We start from the raw sequence: 20,242 nt of genomic DNA on the forward strand, positions 1-20,242 counted from the left end.
TATTATGATATTCATTATATTATATATTTGTTTTTGCCATTAATATTATGATATTCATTATATTATATATTTGTTTTTGCCATTAATATTATGATATTCATTATATTATATATTTGTTTTTTGCCATTAATATTATGATATTCATTATATTATATATTTGTTTTTGCCATTAATATTATGATATTCATTATATTATATATTTGTTTTTGCCATTAATATTATGATATTCATTATATTATATATTTGTTTTTGTCATTAATATTATGATATTCATTATATTATATAGTTGTTTTTGCCATTAATATTATGATATTCATTATATTATATATTTGTTTTTGCCATTAATATTATGATATTCATTATATATTTGTTTTTGCCATTAATATTATGATATTCATTATATTATATAGTTGTTTTTGCCATTAATATTATGATATTCATTATATATTTGTTTTTGCCATTAATATTATGATATTCATTATATATTTGTTTTTGTCATTAATATTATGATATTCATTATATTATATATTTGTTTTTTGCCATTAATATTATGATATTCATTATATTATATATTTGTTTTTGCCATTAATATTATGATATTCATTATATTATATAGTTGTTTTTGCCATTAATATTATGATATTCATTATATTATATATTTGTTTTTGCCATTAATATTATGATATTCATTATATTATATATTTGTTTTTGCCATTAATATTATGATATTCATTATATATTTGTTTTTGCCATTAATATTATGATATTCATTATATTATATAGTTGTTTTTGCCATTAATATTATGATATTCATTATATATTTGTTTTTGTCATTAATATTATGATATTCATTATATTATATATTTGTTTTTTGCCATTAATATTATGATATTCATTATATTATATATTTGTTTTTGCCATTAATATTATGATATTCATTATATTATATAGTTGTTTTTGCCATTAATATTATGATATTCATTATATTATATATTTGTTTTTGCCATTAATATTATGATATTCATTATATTATATATTTGTTTTTGCCATTAATATTATGATATTCATTATATATTTGTTTTTGCCATTAATATTATGATATTCATTATATTATATAGTTGTTTTTGCCATTAATATTATGATATTCATTATATATTTGTTTTTGCCATTAATATTATGATATTCATTATATTATATATTTGTTTTTGCCATTAATATTATGATATTCATTATATTATATATTTGTTTTTGCCATTAATATTATGATATTCATTATATATTTGTTTTTGCCATTAATATTATGATATTCATTATATTATATAGTTGTTTTTGCCATTAATATTATGATATTCATTATATATTTGTTTTTGCCATTAATATTATGATATTCATTATATTATATAGTTGTTTTTGCCATTAATATTATGATATTCATTATATATTTGTTTTTGCCATTAATATTATGATATTCATTATATTATATAGTTGTTTTTGCCATTAATATTATGATATTCATTATATTATATAGTTGTTTTTGCCATTAATATTATGATATTCATTATATATTTGTTTTTGCCATTAATATTATGATATTCATTATATATTTGTTTTTGCCATTAATATTATGATATTCATTATATTATATAGTTGTTTTTGCCATTAATATTATGATATTCATTATATATTTGTTTTTGCCATTAATATTATGATATTCATTATATTATATAGTTGTTTTTGCCATTAATATTATGATATTCATTATATATTTGTTTTTGCCATTAATATTATGATATTCATTATATATTTGTTTTTGCCATTAATATTATGATATTCATTATATATTTGTTTTTGCCATTAATATTATGATATTCATTATATTATATAGTTGTTTTTGCCATTAATATTATGATATTCATTATATTATATATTTGTTTTTGCCATTAATATTATGATATTCATTATATATTTGTTTTTGCCATTAATATTATGATATTCATTATATTATATAGTTGTTTTTGCCATTAATATTATGATATTCATTATATTATATATTTGTTTTTTGCCATTAATATTATGATATTCATTATATTATATATTTGTTTTTGCCATTAATATTATGATATTCATTATATATTTGTTTTTGCCATTAATATTATGATATTCATTATATTATATATTTGTTTTTGCCATTAATATTATGATATTCATTATATTATATATTTGTTTTTGCCATTAATATTATGATATTCATTATATTATATATTTGTTTTTGCCATTAATATTATGATATTCATTATATTATATAGTTGTTTTTGCCATTAATATTATGATATTCATTATATATTTGTTTTTGCCATTAATATTATGATATTCATTATATTATATAGTTGTTTTTGCCATTAATATTATGATATTCATTATATTATATAGTTGTTTTTGCCATTAATATTATGATATTCATTATATATTTGTTTTTGCCATTAATATTATGATATTCATTATATATTTGTTTTTGCCATTAATATTATGATATTCATTATATATTTGTTTTTGCCATTAATATTATGATATTCATTATATATTTGTTTTTGCCATTAATATTATGATATTCATTATATTATATAGTTGTTTTTGCCATTAATATTATGATATTCATTATATATTTGTTTTTGCCATTAATATTATGATATTCATTATATTATATAGTTGTTTTTGCCATTAATATTATGATATTCATTATATTATATAGTTGTTTTTGCCATTAATATTATGATATTCATTATATATTTGTTTTTGCCATTAATATTATGATATTCATTATATTATATAGTTGTTTTTGCCATTAATATTATGATATTCATTATATTATATATTTGTTTTTTGCCATTAATATTATGATATTCATTATATTATATATTTGTTTTTGCCATTAATATTATGATATTCATTATATTATATATTTGTTTTTGCCATTAATATTATGATATTCATTATATTATATATTTGTTTTTGCCATTAATATTATGATATTCATTATATATTTGTTTTTGCCATTAATATTATGATATTCATTATATTATATAGTTGTTTTTGCCATTAATATTATGATATTCATTATATTATATAGTTGTTTTTGCCATTAATATTATGATATTCATTATATTATATAGTTGTTTTTGCCATTAATATTATGATATTCATTATATATTTGTTTTTGCCATTAATATTATGATATTCATTATATTATATATTTGTTTTTTGCCATTAATATTATGATATTCATTATATTATATATTTGTTTTTGCCATTAATATTATGATATTCATTATATTATATATTTGTTTTTGCCATTAATATTATGATATTCATTATATTATATATTTGTTTTTGCCATTAATATTATGATATTCATTATATATATTTGTTTTTGCCATTAATATTATGATATTCATTATATTATATATTTGTTTTTGCCATTAATATTATGATATTCATTATATTATATATTTGTTTTTTGCCATTAATATTATGATATTCATTATATTATATATTTGCTTTTTGCCATTAATATTATGATATTCATTATATTATATAGTTGTTTTTGCCATTAATATTATGATATTCATTATATTATATATTTGTTTTTTGCCATTAATATTATGATATTCATTATATTATATATTTGTTTTTGCCATTAATATTATGATATTCATTATATTATATATTTGTTTTTTGCCATTAATATTATGATATTCATTATATTATATATTTGCTTTTTGCCATTAATATTATGATATTCATTATATTATATAGTTGTTTTTGCCATTAATATTATGATATTCATTATATTATATATTTGTTTTTTGCCATTAATATTATGATATTCATTATATTATATAGTTGTTTTTGCCATTAATATTATGATATTCATTATATTATATATTTGTTTTTTGCCATTAATATTATGATATTCATTATATTATATATTTGTTTTTGCCATTAATATTATGATATTCATTATATTATATATTTGCTTTTTGCCATTAATATTATGATATTCATTATATTATATAGTTGTTTTTGCCATTAATATTATGATATTCATTATATTATATAGTTGTTTTTGCCATTAATATTATGATATTCATTATATTATATATTTGTTTTTTTGCCATTAATATTATGATATTCATTATATTATATAGTTGTTTTTGCCATTAATATTATGATATTCATTATATATTTGTTTTTTGCCATTAATATTATGATATTCATTATATCATATAGTTGTTTTTGCCATTAATATTATGATATTCATTATATTATATATATGTTTTTTGCCATTAATATTATGATATTCATTATATTATATATTTGTTTTGCCATTAATATTATGATATTCATTATATTATATATTTGTTTTGCCATTAATATTATGATATTCATTATATTATATATTTGTTTTGCCATTAATATTATGATATTCATTATATTATATATTTGTTTTGCCATTAATATTATGATATTCATTATATTATATATTTGTTTTTTGCCATTAATATTATGATATTCATTATATTATATATTTGTTTTTGCCATTAATATTATGATATTCATTATATTATATATTTGTTTTTGCTATTAACATTATGATATTCATTATATTATATAGTTGTTTTTGCCATTAATATTATGATATTCATTATATTATATAGTTGTTTTTGCCATTAATATTATTATATTCATTATATTATATATTTGTTTTTGACATTAATATTATGATATTCATTATATTATATATATGTTTTTTGCCATTAATATTATGATATTCATTATATTATATATTTGTTTTTGCCATTAATATTATGATATTCATTATATTATATAGTTGTTTTTGCCATTAATATTATGATATTCATTATATTATATATTTGTTTTTGCCATTAATATTATGATATTCATTATATTATATATATGTTTTTTGCCATTAATATTATGATATTCATTATATTATATATTTGTTTTTGCCATTAATATTATGATATTCATTATATTATATATTTGTTTTTTGCCATTAATATTATGATATTCATTATATTATATATTTGTTTTTGCCATTAATATTATGATATTCATTATATTATATATTTGTTTTTGCCATTAATATTATGATATTCATTATATTATATATTTGTTTTTTGCCATTAATATTATGATATTCATTATATTATATATATGTTTTTTGCCATTAATATTATGATATTCATTATATTATATATTTGTTTTTGCTATTAATATTATGATATTCATTATATTATATATTTGTTTTTGCCATTAATATTATGATATTCATTATATTATATATTTGTTTTTTGCCATTAATATTATTGTATTTATTGCTCTTTTGATTGTCACCTGCACTAAGGATTTAACCTTCAACCTTCAGAAGAGTATAACTTGAATCTTTCTACTGCTCTAGTAAATATCTATGTGTGTTACGTTAGTTATGCACACATATAGAAAATAAAAGACAGTTTAAAAACATGTGGTGACCAAAGACATTTCATTTATTAACAGTTTGCCTACAGCAAATTTTGAACACAGTAAATGAAATAAAACTAAACAGGACAGTAAGCAATTCATAGTATAAGTTACACCATAAAATATTGATAAAGCTTACATGTGTGATCCAGATTAAAACCGTTCACAACAGGAGATTTAACATTTCTATAATATAGTAAGAAGGGAACTCACATCTTTTTCCTGGAATTTCTCCTTGAGTTTTAGGCTAAGTTGCCCAACAATGATGAGACAATCTTCATGGATGCCTTTGAAACTGGGCATGTGTTTGTACTGGATCAACACTTTCTCAGCTTTCGTGTAATATCTGTAAAAAGAAACAATACCAGTAATGATGTAACATAACAACTTTTCATTCAAACATTGACAAACAATAAACGCACAAGCGATTTCCATTTACAAGGGGAAAAAATCAGTGAGAATTTAAGGGCTATGTACAAAGAAGAAACCACTTAGAAGGGAAGAAAGTAAAGATAAATGTTAATTAAGCTATGCACTTAAAATATAAGTAACTCTCTTTCTCTCTCACCATTTATGACTTTTCAGCTATGAAACGATCACTGGCTGAATAAATCTATTATTCTTCTAAGAGAAACAATACAAATAAAAATGTATCATCTATCTAACTATCAATGTACTATTATATAAAAGAGAGTTTGTGTGTGTGTGAGTCCATTTCCTATAGACTCCAAAACAGCTGGGACAATTTTTTATGAAATTTCACATAAATGTACTTCATGTGTCTGGTAGTGTTCTTAGATACGTTTTATATCAGAATACATCCAATAAGCATCTAAAATTTATAACTGAAAAAAAAAATCTGATTAAAGAAGGAACAGTTCGATTTTAATTTTACATCATGAATGCATGTTGAAAGTTTTATCACTGCACAGTAGAAAGGCTGGATGTATAAAATCAACAGTATACACAAATAATTTTATAAAATCAGCTGTAGGTTCTCTACAATACAATGTAGACTACAATGTATTATGAACTAAGTTATTGAAGAAAGGCAAGTGAAGCTTCCTCCTGGTGCACTGCGGTGGGTTCCTGACTAGAGCAGGTAATAAATCGATTTGATTGAAAGATGGTCAATTTCACAGATTTAGATGACAGGATTTGCAAACAGAATTCTACCCAGAGACGGGTAACTTAAAGTTGAAGCAGAGACCAGACGTTAAACGCGGTAGACAAAACATAGTCAAACAACCTGAGGATATGATATGACAAGCGCGAGAAGGAAAGGTTTTCAAATCAATTCTCTCCATGAAGCGATACAAACGAAATGGTTAAATGATGGAGAGAATTGAAAAACTCAACAAATGTCTGTCTGTGCATGAAGCGATACAAACAAAATGGTTAAATGTCTGTCTGTGCATCACTCATTTCTTAAGTTAGGAAATTAAAAAGTAAACAACCAGAAGATAACTTTAGTTTCTTTCTCTTCAAGTCCAATAAAACCTTGAAGAAAACTTAGCAAATGTCTCCTTTTGTCTTTCCTGCATGAAAAGTTTTAAAGAGACGAGACGATCATGGCCACACATGGAATGACGATGAAGAGAAGAAAAAGACCATGACTGCCGCTCCACCATACTCAATTTGTTTAAGAAGAAGCAGGAGATATCACTTAACCAAAGTACTCGACCCGAAAAGGGAAGGGTGGACTTATATAGTCATTCACAGAAAGTTTTGTTCTATCACAGCTCTTCAGTATGGCCACACTAGCACCTCTCCCAAGCCAAGATGGAACGTTCAATAATCAAGTTGGGAGTCGTCAACTCTAACCATTAGGTCAACATAAACAAAGTGAAAAGTGTAAGATAAAGAAAAGAAAAGAAAGAAAGAAAAGACAAAGGATAAAAAAAGAAAAGAAAGAAAGAAAAGACAAAGGATAAAAAAAGAAAAGAAAGAAAGAAAAGACAAAGGATAAAAAAAGAAAAGGAAGAAAAGACAAAGGATAAAAAAAGAAAAGAATGAAAGAAAAGACAAAGGATAAAAAAAGAAAAGAAAGAAAGAAAAGACAAAGGATAAAAAAAGAAAGAGGTAAACATTTATCAAAATCAATAGAAGAAAAATGCATGACTTTAAAGAGCTTCTTATTCTATTTGAATTATTGATTGCTCATTGGTGAAAACATTATATATATATATATATATATATATATATATATATATATACTAGAGTATCTGTGATCCGTTGGGTCAGCATGTTATATTAGCTATGGAATTAATGTATAAGCGTGACACTTGTGATGTAAAGAAAATAGTTTTTTTGTGACATAACAGAAACATCTTTATGAAAGTATATTAAAATGAAAAAAAGAATATAGATAGATTTCTATGAGTTGTTCTGTTCATAATTGTTTATTTTTGAAAATGTCGTGATAGAACAGTCAATGATGTAGTTGAACAGGATGGGGAAGAGCATATATACTTGGCGGACACTTGTTTGAATGATGAAGGAATTGGATTCTTCCCGTGGCACCTCACTCTAATTTGGGTGTGTATGTAGTATGCCTTGATGAGGTTGAGAAACTTGACTGGGAAGCCATCATGGAGCATTATATCCCAGAAGCTTCTGCGATCCACAGAGTCAAAGGCTGCGGTAAAATCAATGAAGCAGATGACAGTGGATTGCTGCCCACCACTGTTCTAATTGAGGGAGAAAATTTGATCTGTACGTCCTCTGCTCTATGAAATGTTACTTGGTTTGGTCAGGTTTGGCTGTCTCGGATATTCTGGATGCAACACAGAAGGATAATTGAGAAGATTTAAGAGGCAGCATCAATCAAACTAATACCTCTATAATTGTGGCAATTGTGACAGTCGCCTTTTTTTGAAGAAGGGAGGAGTATTGCATTACTCCAGTCCTGAGGTAGTTGTTCAGAGTGCCACGCAGCATTCAAAAATTGGGTGTAAGTAACTGGCTATAAGGTTGGGACAGCTCTTGTAGAGTTCTGCTGGAAGTGCGTCCTCTCCTATGGCGTTGTTATTTTTTAGTTTTCTGAATACATCTTTTATCAACGGATCGCAGTTGGCATCATACTCAGGAAAGTTTGTAAGGGAGGGCAGGGGATGTTGAAAGGAAGGATAATTTCAAAATGTTGTTTCTAATGTCTGCCATTTGGGAAATAGGTGTTCCATTCTCATACAGCAACATTTCACTTGGATTGCTGTTTCCTTTGGTTGTCATTTTGAGGATTTGGTAAAGTTTTCAGGAATCTCTTACTTAGGCAGCTTGCTCCATCTCTTCAGCGTCATTTCACCAGTAGGTATTGAGATCAGTCTTCGCAGAACAAGCAGTCTCGCGACGCAATCAGTGGAAGTCATCATTCTCTTGTTTGGTTTGATTGGCAAGTTCTATGATGCAACCAGAGATCTAGTCCTTCGCTTGGCATCTAGTTTTACCCAGAGTCTGTGAGGCGACTTCGTTAATGCTGATTTTAAATGACTGCCAGCATTCTTCCGCTGAGTACTCAATCGGCTGAACTGCTTAGAGACTGGCAAAGAAATTTGATAACTGGTGCTGGAACTCGGCTTTGGTTTGCTAGCATCTGAGTCACAAGATATTGTATTTCACAGGGCGGTTAGATAGTGGGTTGACTTTCATGTGAAGGTGCAGCTTTGATAAACCATGACATGGTCTGAGCCATGTTCACTGCCTGTTTCAGCTCCCTGGAATGCCAGACAGTTTAGGACATTTGAGGTCCAATGGGATTTGACGAGAATGTGGCCAATTTGGTTTATAGTGACACCGTCATTAGTCAAGATTCAAATATTTATTTTTTATGCAAAACAGTTCTTTCAGCATGTTAAAATTTCGATACATTTTTTTTTTTTACAGATATGTTATACGGAAACAAACGATTATTATTATATCAATACCATCTCTTTTTGTGCATATACTCTTCAGAAAAATTAGAAATTCTTTGCTGAGATAGAAAAAAAATGAATGACAATATAATGCTGCAAGATGAAAAGAAAAGATGGCTGTCGGAACAAACACACGATGTTGAGTCTTCTATGAATCTTTTTTTCTTCTTGCAGAATTATATTGTCATGCATTTCTCTCTATCCAAACAAAGAATTTCTAATTTTTCTGAAGAGTATATGCACGAAAAGAGATGGTATTAACATAATAATAACTGTTTGGTTCTGCATCATGAAACAGACCCGTGAAAAATGTACCGAAATTTTAATGTGATCAAGGAACTATTTTGCATGAAAAATAAATATTTGGATCTTGGAATGTAACTATACTGTTATTCTTATATATGTGCTCTGTTGTTATATTTGACAGACATTGAGTTTTTTTTTTTTCACTCACGTTCACCCCTAACAAAGCATATCACCACTTGTCTAGGAAAGAGTAACAAGATGTTGATTTACGTTACATTCAAGCCTCTGCATATCAGTACAGATAGAGAAGCAGGAAGGGAATTCCAAAGTCTAGCTGTTCAAGGGAAGAAACTATTAGAGTAAAAAGTTTTCTGGCATTTAGGGACCTCAACAGTGGAGAGGTGATATTTTGTTGCTAAGCAGGTGTGTCAGGGATATGTATGTCAAGGGGTCACTTCTAAATAAGAAGGATTGGTATACACAAAAAGTGATATCTAATTGAAAAAAACATTTTTACGAAAACAACAAATATATATCTATAAAAGTGAAGGTGTCTGTCTGTGTGTGTGTCTGTGTATATTTCCCTATGCAATAACTCTGTCAATGACTCGAAATTTGATATACAAGGTACTGAAATTTGGGAAAATCTTTATGATCTGTTTTCGGCCAGAAATTTGGCTGTTAACGAGTCAAAGTTCAACAATTTGACCTTTGAGAACTCTACCAAACTCCTCCGCCAATTTTGGGTATAAACAATTGAAATTTTAGATATAGGTTGCTTGGACATGGATCTAACTTAATAACTTGATTTGAGCTCAAAACAATAAATGTTAAGGGGTCATAATAGGGGTCAAAGTTAAAAAAAAATTGACTGCTTTTGCTTTTTTGCTCAACATACACCTCCAAATACCTGGACAACGCCGGGCTGAAATGATGGTATATATATATATATATATATATATATATATATATATATGTTATTGGATTTATCTTCTTGGATTTTATCTCCTTATTCAATGGATTTTAGCATATCCTTTAACACATTAAATTTTTTCCTTGTTCCTGCTTTCATAATCATTATGAAACTTTATAAACTTTTACAAACTGTTAAAAACTTTTTTATGCAAATATGATTCAATTCATCTGCAAAATTTACTGTATATTTTGATAACTGCCTTTCTCTGATGAGACGAACTGCATTTTTTGAAACTTGGCAGAATAAGGTCTTTCAAGTTTATCTGTATTTATTGTCTAATAATTAAAAATTCTGTAAACTTCTTTACAGGTTTATATATATATATTTTTTTTAAATTTGAATTAATTTTCAATAAGATATATATATATATATATATATATATTAATGCCTATACACTAATTCTATATATATATATATATATAATGCCTATACACTAATATATACATATGCATATATATATATATATAATGCCTATACACTAATTCTATATATATATATATATATATATATATATATATATATATATAATGCCTATACACTAATATATACATATACATATATATATACCTATTTACTATGCCTCCCCACTGGACAGAGTTAGACACCAGGGTCGCTTTTTAACGTGGAGAAAAGGTACAAAAATAAAAATTGTCTCAGTCGTGAAGGATTTCTCCTCCACCGAAAGAGAACAAGAAATAGAAGTGCAGCATCTGAAGAACAGATACTACACTTTGATCTTGTCCCGAAGGCCAAAATGCCTATACACTAATTCTATATATATATATATATATATATATATATATATATATATATAATGCCTATACACTAATTCTATATATATATATATATATAATGCCTATACACTAATTCTATCCAAATTTCTGAAGGAAGTGTTTGACCCTTCAACCTCATCATTTACCATGTGATGTCTATTCATACACTGTTTTTCATTTACATCTCATTACCACCTGAATTTATGAGAGGTGATCAATGGTTCAGTGGTTAACAACATGGACTGACACCCTGGGTGTCCCGCGTTCAAATCTAATTCATTCCACAAAACTTATTTTCATTGTGGTTCCTCCCATAAGTACATGATGTCTTTTTAGAAAGATTTCTGACCATGAAAAAAGATTGGGGCAACCAATGCCAACAACATAATCTTTGGATTCATATAATATAATGCTGATCATTTTAATTATAATTCTTATTCACTATCCTGCACTTCCAATTACACCAGGTGATCTCATTAAACTTTGTGGTGAATCCCGTTTAAAGCCACCCTTCATCCCCTTATCAAATCAGAAGGTTATCTATGTATATAAAAGCGAAAATGTATGTATGTATGTATGTATGTATGTATGTGTGTTTGCTTTTTCTGTGTGTCTACAAAAGGCTTTTTTCAGAGAAGCGGTCGCTCGCTTCACAACTTTTTAAAACTTTTTATATCCATATAAACCGTAATATCTCAGAGTTAACAACGAAGCTCGCCTGTCTATTTAATTTGCTCGATTTCGGGAAGATAAATATTCAACATTTGTCACTCGCTGCATGTGGGCTAGTCTTTTTCCTATAACATCTTGGGGGAAAAAAAAGCGTTCCGCAGTAAATGAAATCCCGCAGTCAAACTAGACCTCATTAACTCATTAAAATGGGCACCTTCTAAATCCAAGTTATTAAATAAATTCAAACGCGTTTCCGTTCGCATGTCGCGGTAGGGCAATAATTAACGTTGCACATTTTTTTTTTCACACTTTAATTTACAACTTTGCCTCAAGGGTTCGGGTTCGATCCTGATACTTACTTTTTTTTTTAACCCCCCCCCCGGAATTTCCACACACACCTCCAAACACACAGGCAACGCCGGGTACCCCTCGCTAGTCTATATGTATAAAAGCGAAAATGTATGTTCGCTTTTTGTGTATGTCCAAGAAAGGCTTTTTTCAGAGAAGCGGTCGGTCGCCTAACAACTTTTTAAAACTTTTTATATCACATGTAAATCGTAATATCTCAGATTTAACAACGGAGCTTGCCTATCTATTTAATTTGCTCGACTTCGGGAAGATAAATATTCAACAGTTTTCGCTCGCCGCATGTAGGTTAGGCCTTTTTCTATAATGTTTCCCCTTACCCCCAATGTCTTGGGGCAAAAAAAAAAAAGAAAAAAGGATTCCCGCACTAAATGAAACGCTACACCGCAGTCAAAAGTTGACCTCATTAAGTCATTAAAACGTGCACCTGCTAATTTAAGTTATTAAATAAATTTAAACGTGTTCCTGTCAGCATGTCACGGTGGCGCAATGGTTAACGTCACACATTTTTTTTCACACTTTAATTTACAACTTTGCCTCAAGGGTTCGGGTTCGATCCTCATACTTACCTTCCAAAACATTTTTTTTATTTTAACCCCCTCCGGAGTTTTGATTTACCCAAAACCACACACACCGCCAAACACCCAGGCAACGCCGGGTACCCTTTGCTAGTCGAAAATATAAAAAAAAAATAGAGAGATAGATAGATAATTCTATGGAGACATCCTACCTCACTGCCTGACTATAAGCTTCCATTTCGACACACTTCTTGAGACGTGCAGGTAATTCAAAAAGGAATTGCAACTGGAAGAAAAAAAAAATACTGATTAGTTGTGAACATGTTACATTTTTTGAAAAATAGGAAGAAAAGGAGTGTTACATGAAGGACTGTCCCCTTCTTATGAAAGTAAGAAGATATACTAGATATGTGAAAATGATATTAGGATAAGATTAGAATCGAACCCTGTAGGCAAGTGTTAAAGATAATAATGCGAAATGAATGTTAGAAATCAAGTTCATTGTTAATTCTATTAGAAATAGTTAAATATTGTTTATGTCGGAAAAAGAGTCGATTGTCCATTCTTTTAGAAATCTGGATATTAAATATGCCAGTTAAAAGAATGAACAATGCAAATTAAAAATATATTGTTTAAAAATAAGTTAGAATTAGAATTGAAGATTCTTTTGTTTGCCAAAAGTGTGTTTGGACAAACATATGCAAAGCCACGTGAAAATTAGTCACATTTGAAAACCACACTTCTGACGTCATAAACAAAGATTTCTCAATATAGGAATGTAAGGGTTCGAAGTTAGAAGGGAGTTGTCAGTTAGGATTGAAAGACAGAGTTGAGAGTCAAGAGTTGATGAGTTGGTTGGTTGGTTGTTTTTGTTTTACGGCATATCAACCCTTTTCAGGTTATTTAATGCCGAATCCGGTGATTTTGAAGAAAATTTTTTAATAGAATATATTTGTTTTTTGTTTCTATTTAACCCATAGTTGGGACCCTAACAAGTACTACCACTCCGGGTCAGAGTAGACCTGGGAGCAATGGCAATTAAAGGGTGGCTCCACACTCCCCAGAGCCCGCAAGCTGGAGCCTCACCATCGGATATAGTTTAAGGTCATATCCAGGACTAAGAGTTGATGAGAGATAGTCAGTTGGAGAGGAGATCCCTTTAGAAGCAAAGGGTAGAAGATTAGACCAAGTTTGAATTCCTGATGCCGCCGATTGGCCGATTGAAGAATAAAGAAACCAACTATGTTGTAACTGCTGTCTCGTGTCGTCATTACTCACAACCAGAAAAGGTAAATGTGTTTTTATCAGTCATCTTATAACAAACTCTTGTATAACCCTTCCAAGTACTATGTGTCCTCCCCACCATCATCATAAGTGAAGTATCTCCTCCCCACTATGTGTTATAAATGTCCCCTAAGAATTGTCATCACCATCATCATTCGTGTATTATGTTCAACAAGAGAGATCGGAGAACGGCTGCTATACAACTCATGCTCACCACCAATCCAAGTTATTACAACAAGACTTGCCAGAGCCCTCAAAATGCATCGCTGGATTGCCATGAATAACAGGGACATGGCCAGGGCGAGGAAAACAGTTTTCAGCCACGGTTATTGTCTTTGGTATAATTTTAAGTAAGGGCCACATCATGCAACCTTACATCTTTGAAGTCAGCTTGAAAGTCAACACCAAAGTGTACCTGGATGTGCTGAAGAGTGTTGTGATGCCCTGGTGCAAATTGAGTTGTCTCCCTTTATTAAAGATGGCGGATCAAGACACAATCCTTGCTTCCTCATAAAATTTAATTTTCTTAGTAAAAATACTACTTGATCAATTTACATGATTTTTGGAACACAATTTTATATTTATGGTCTGTGACGAGTATGCACATCATAAAGATTTTGGAGTATTTGTTTTTTTTTATTATGTTGACAAGAACCACAATTTTTTTACCTTTTTCAGCAGAGCATGCACACCTGCCAATTTAGTAATTTGTTGTCTTTGATCTTGGAGAGTGTCGCTTATTTTTGCACTAAATTCTGTAATCGATGCCATATTCGTTGCCAACAAATCCATTTCGTCCTCCATCTTTTTGAAATCGTTTTTCATCTGAAAACAGAAAAAAATATAAATAAGAAATAAAATAAAAAGGGTTGATAAATATCATCATCATCATCATCATCTGCGGTTCTGCCGTTAAATAGCATTAGTAATCGTAGCTATCCATAGTACGAAACAGCTCAACTTTTGACAATAATCCCGTCCAGTCGATCAAGTTGTCGATCAAAGTGCACCTTGGTCGACCTTGCTTTTTCAATCTTGGCATTCTACCAGTCAATACCAGCTGTTCTATGCCTTTTTGATGGTAAATATGTCCTAAGATATACTGTCGGGTTAAACCTATCGAACAAATGTAACAGAGCGCGTATGAGTGTGTATGAAAATATCAGCAGGAGCCACAGGATAGTTGGCTGGTGAAGGTATTAGCAGTAGAGAAGCAAAGTGGTGTTGGCGAGAGACTTTTAAGCTGGTCTCGAGACAGCGGGGCTTTGTTAATCTGACGGCAGATGAAATGAACAGTAAATTAAAAAAAAATAAAACAAGAAGCAGGCATTGTTTGGAAAGTAACGGTAATAAATGCCTTTTGCTAAAACAGAAGAAAAGAAAGCCGAGTCGGATTTTTGTTTCTTTCCTTGTTTTGTTAGTTTGTTCCTGCGACGGTGCCCGTCTTACACAAAGAGCAACAACTCTTTATTAGCATTACGCAAAGTAATGCCTCTTGGTCCACCAAACTGACAGATAATCTTTAAGGGGATTCTAAACTGGTAAAGCCAAAACAGAAAAAAAAAATAAATAAATAAAAACAAAAAAAAAGTTTAATTTACTTTTGAAAGTCTTGAAAAAAAAAGAAAGAAAGAGGAAGAAAAATATAAAGGAAAAAGAAAGAAAAAAGGAAGAAAAATAGAAAGTAAAAATGGAAGAAAAAAGGAAAGAAAAAAGAAAGAAAAAAAGAAATTTTTTTTCAATCAAAAGACCAGCAGAAACAGGAAAAGAAAACCGAAAGAACAGTAGAAGCAGCAGCAGCATCCCTAAAGTTTAATCTTTCCTCACTGTAAAACATCTAATTTACTTTTGAAAGTCTTGAAAAAAAAAAAAGAAAGAAAAAAAGGAAAAAAAGAAAACCGAAAAAAAAAAACAACAAAAAACAGTAGAAACAGCAGCAGCATCCCTAAAGTCTAATCTTTCCTCACTTTAAAAGTATTTGTATTATGTCTTTGTAATTTCTAAGATGAGGATTAATAATTTTTTTTTTTTTTTAAATTGTTATTTCACCTCAAACAAGGCGCAGAGCCACTTTGTCATAAGGAACTACTATTTAGGACAAAATTTTACAGGGATATTATATAGAGAGTTGAACAACAAAATGTCTGCTCACATTAGCCTTGAACTTCTGCATGTCAGTAAAATCAGAGAAGCAGGAACTCAGGAGGGAATTCCAAAGTCTAGCAGTTTGAGGGAAGAAATTATTTGATTAGAAAGCTTTTCGACATCTAACGATCTCTATAGTGTAAGGGTGGGATTTTGCTGTTTGTCAGAGCACATTTCATTAAAATAGTTGTAAAACAGGTACAAAGATGCCACATTTCAGTGGTGGGACAGAGGTTAGAGTTTGGTTGCTAGTGCGGGACCTATTGGGTTGGCGATTTTTTTTTTTAACCCTGTCTATGAGCGAAAGACTTGTGGCAGATATTCCGATAATTTTGACTGCCCTTCTCATCTTGGTTATTATTCTCACAACGTTTCGGCCGATGTAACCTCCAACCTACTTCTGGTGCATCTTTTCAAATTTGGGAATATCGAACTTGAATTTTAATTTTGATGATAAAAATTTAGGAAGTAGTTCCGCAATAATATATTTCTTTTTCACAGATGGGAAGCGTTTACAAAGAATATCTAATTTACATTTTAAAATCATTTTTTTTTTTCTCACATTCACCTAAAACAAAACATATCGCCACTTGGACGTACGGGGCTACAATTTGGGACTATGCCTAGGAAAGATTTACATGATGTTGGTTTACATTACATTTAAACTTCTGCATATCAGTACCGTCAGGGAAGCAGGCAGCAGGAACGGAATTCCAAAGTTTAGCTCTTCAAAGAAAGAAACTATTAGAGTAGAAAGCTTTCTAGCTTTAGGGACATTAACAGTGATGGGGTGTGATTTTGTTGCTAAGCAGGTTTGTTGGGGATATGTATGTCATGGGGGGGGGGCACAATTGCAACAAGTTCATCAGGGCACATCTTGAAAATCTTAAAAATAAACGACAAAAATTAATTAAAAAAACAAATTATTTTCATTATTTAAAATATTTCCTGACATTTTTTTTTAGTTTTCTAATATTTTCAAATTAACCTTACAAAATATTTTCAAAGATATTACCAAACTTCTATTTAAAATGTGTACGAAACCACGCAATTAAACACCAACTTCAGATTTATAACAACCGTCAACAACACTGGATATATCCTTTTCTTTCTCCATGAGGGGTTGACCCTTTAGGATTAATGTAACAGACCGCATATGAAAATAGCAGCAGCAGTTGTAAGATAGCAGAAAGAAAAATGCGTGACAGGATTTCAAAAGTAAAAAAGCATTGGGGGGGGGGTACCATCAGTTAGAATCGAAACTGAAAACAAAACTAGCATTCAAAGCTGGTGATGTTACCACTGTACCAACGTGACACACATATGAACTGATTAAAAATTAAAAATAAACATGAACTCAGTCCGTCAAATCCAAAGTAGCTGAGCAGCGGCTTGGTTCCCACCAGTTTTGGCAAATAGCAAACAGGATCCTGAACAGAAGCGTGCGTTCCATCCTAACCATCATCAATGGACCTGAGGTCATCTCATCAGCATCAGACAAGCCCAAACTATTCGCCAAGAACTTTGCAGCTAATTCTACCCTCTGCGACGAAGGGCATCAACTACCCGTATTTCCTCCTACAACAGACAACACCCTATCCAACATACAAATATCTGTGCACGAGGTCGCCAAACTAATCAAGAACCTTGATTCCAGTAAAGCAACTGGCCCAGACGGCATTCCAATTATAGTGTTGAAAAAGCTTCGACCAGAACTTGCTCCCATACTTACAAAACTGTTTAAGCATTGCCTTAAGGAGAAGTGCTTTCCAACACCCTGGAAAACCTCGTCAGTATGCCCTGTATTTAAGAACTCAGGTGATAAATCATCCCCCTCTCAGTACAGACCAATAAGTCTCCTGTGTGTTATGAGTAAGTTACTGGAATCCATATTAAATAAAGAAGTAGTCAACCACCTCAGCAGAAATAACCTCCTTAGTGACATGCAATATGGTTTCTGTTCAAATGGTTTAAATTAAGGCTAGTCAATCGAAAAAAGGAGATGACTTTTGAAAATAACAGCAAAAAAAGCAACTCCTCCCTGTAGGTAAGTGCCCGGTTGAAGGTGTAGGAATTCATATTTTTAGCCAATTTTTTGATATTTGTTTTCCAAAGGATCGAGCTTCAAAACGATACTGATCTTGTAAAAATCTGTTTTGCACAGACATACAAACATACATACATTTAAACAGACAGGTGAGATTTATATTATAGACTAGCGGGGGGTACCCGGCGTTGCCCGAGTGTTTGGAGGTGTGTGTGGTTTTAGGTAAATCAAAACACCCGGGTGTTTGTGTCGGGGGGAGGGGGGTAAAATAAAAAGAAAAAGTTTTGGTAAATAAGTATGAAGGATGCAAACCCGAACCCTTGAGTCGAAGTTGGAAATTAAAGTGTGAAAAAAAAAACGTGCGACGTTAACCACTGGGCCACCACGAAATAGTAACGGAAACATGTTTGGATTCATTTAAGTATTAAAACTTGGCAGGTGCCCGTATTTAATGAGGTAAACTTTGACTGTGGGGCAGTATTTTATTTACGGCAGGGCAGGATTTTTTATTTTTTTTTTGTTTCCCCAAGATGTTGTGGGAAAAACGAGCTCTCCATAAAAAGGGGATTGTCCAAATTGAATAGCAATTGTCTGATATAAGGAGAAACTCCACATTGATCAAAGCTGATTGCTTTCGGACGTTTCCGGAAAAATGCCACCAGAATTAGTTTCGCTTTTATTATACAAAAAAGCTTAATGCACATGCAGCGATCGAAAAATGTTGAATATTTATCTTTTCAAAGTCGAGCAAATTAAATAGACAGGCGACCCCCGTTGTTAACTTGTAGATATTATCATTTAGATGTGATATAAAAAGTTTTAAGAAGAAGTGAGTCGATCGATCGCTTCTTGGAAAAAAGCGAACATACATACATACATACATACATACACACATTTTCGCTTTTATATTTATAGATGATGAAGCATTTTGAATTAAAATCTATTTAGTATTACACTTTTAATCTTAAGATCACGTTTGAAATGTATATGTATTAGTGTTGGGACGATTAATCACGAATCGTTAAAATCGGAACTTTTTGGGGTATCGGTATTGGAAAAATTTGTGTCTATTTTCCAATGGCAAAAATGATTCCTTTAATTATATTTTTATATTTGGTTTTCTTTAAAGTGATATCTTCCTCTGCTGGTAATAATAATAAAATAATCAATATTTATTGATTTTAAACTATCTGTAAAAGTAAACTTTATAGATCATACCCCCTACAAGTGTATACTTATGTTTGAGAAAATATACGCACATTTAGCATGTGTATGGTAATCAGGGAAAAAATAACATGCCTATAGTTAAATATCTAAAAATTTATAAAGAATGGGAATCAGTAATTTAGTATGAAATCCGTTATTGTAGCATAATTGGTAAAAGTATTGTTGGAATTGCCTCATCGCTAAAAAAAAAAAAAATGGAGTCTTCATGCAAACAGAAGTTTGTGTTTATTTCAGCATATGTATAGATTTTAACCACATTCTTAAGATTACAAGCGTAATACTAAATAGATTTTAACTTGAAATACTTCCTCATGTGCTAATCTATATAATTATAAAACTCAAATGACCTTGTAACGAGTGATGTAACCCACTTCCCGGTTTACAACATCCAGTTGCGCATGCGTGCATAAACATTAATCCATAACAACATAAACAAATAAACACAAATCATTTCTTTTGCAGATTTTGACCTGTGCACTGAAATATTGAAATTATTATTTAACATGGGAAGAGTGGGGGTGTTTGGCAACTATTCT

General features: G+C 29.5%; 1 protein-coding gene across 2 annotated transcripts in view; it reads right to left on the minus strand.

Annotated features, from left to right (window-relative positions):
- Positions 1-20,242, minus strand: part of LOC145267088 (vacuolar protein sorting-associated protein 51 homolog) — a 131,595-nt gene that overhangs the window by 101,302 nt on the left and 10,051 nt on the right. For both annotated transcript variants that reach the window (XM_080123082.1, XM_080123081.1), the window contains exons 3-5: positions 14,957-15,112; positions 13,216-13,289; positions 5,755-5,887 (exon numbers count right to left, since the gene is read on the minus strand). In XM_080123082.1, the coding sequence (XP_079979208.1) occupies positions 5,755-5,887; positions 13,216-13,289; positions 14,957-15,112 (363 nt within the window). The remainder of the gene's footprint in view (positions 1-5,754; positions 5,888-13,215; positions 13,290-14,956; positions 15,113-20,242) is intronic.

This window comes from Euprymna scolopes, chromosome 42 (assembly GCF_053919585.1).
Source record: "Euprymna scolopes isolate OS-2025 chromosome 42, ASM5391958v1, whole genome shotgun sequence".
NCBI classification, from domain to species: Eukaryota; Metazoa; Mollusca; class Cephalopoda; order Sepiida; family Sepiolidae; genus Euprymna; species Euprymna scolopes.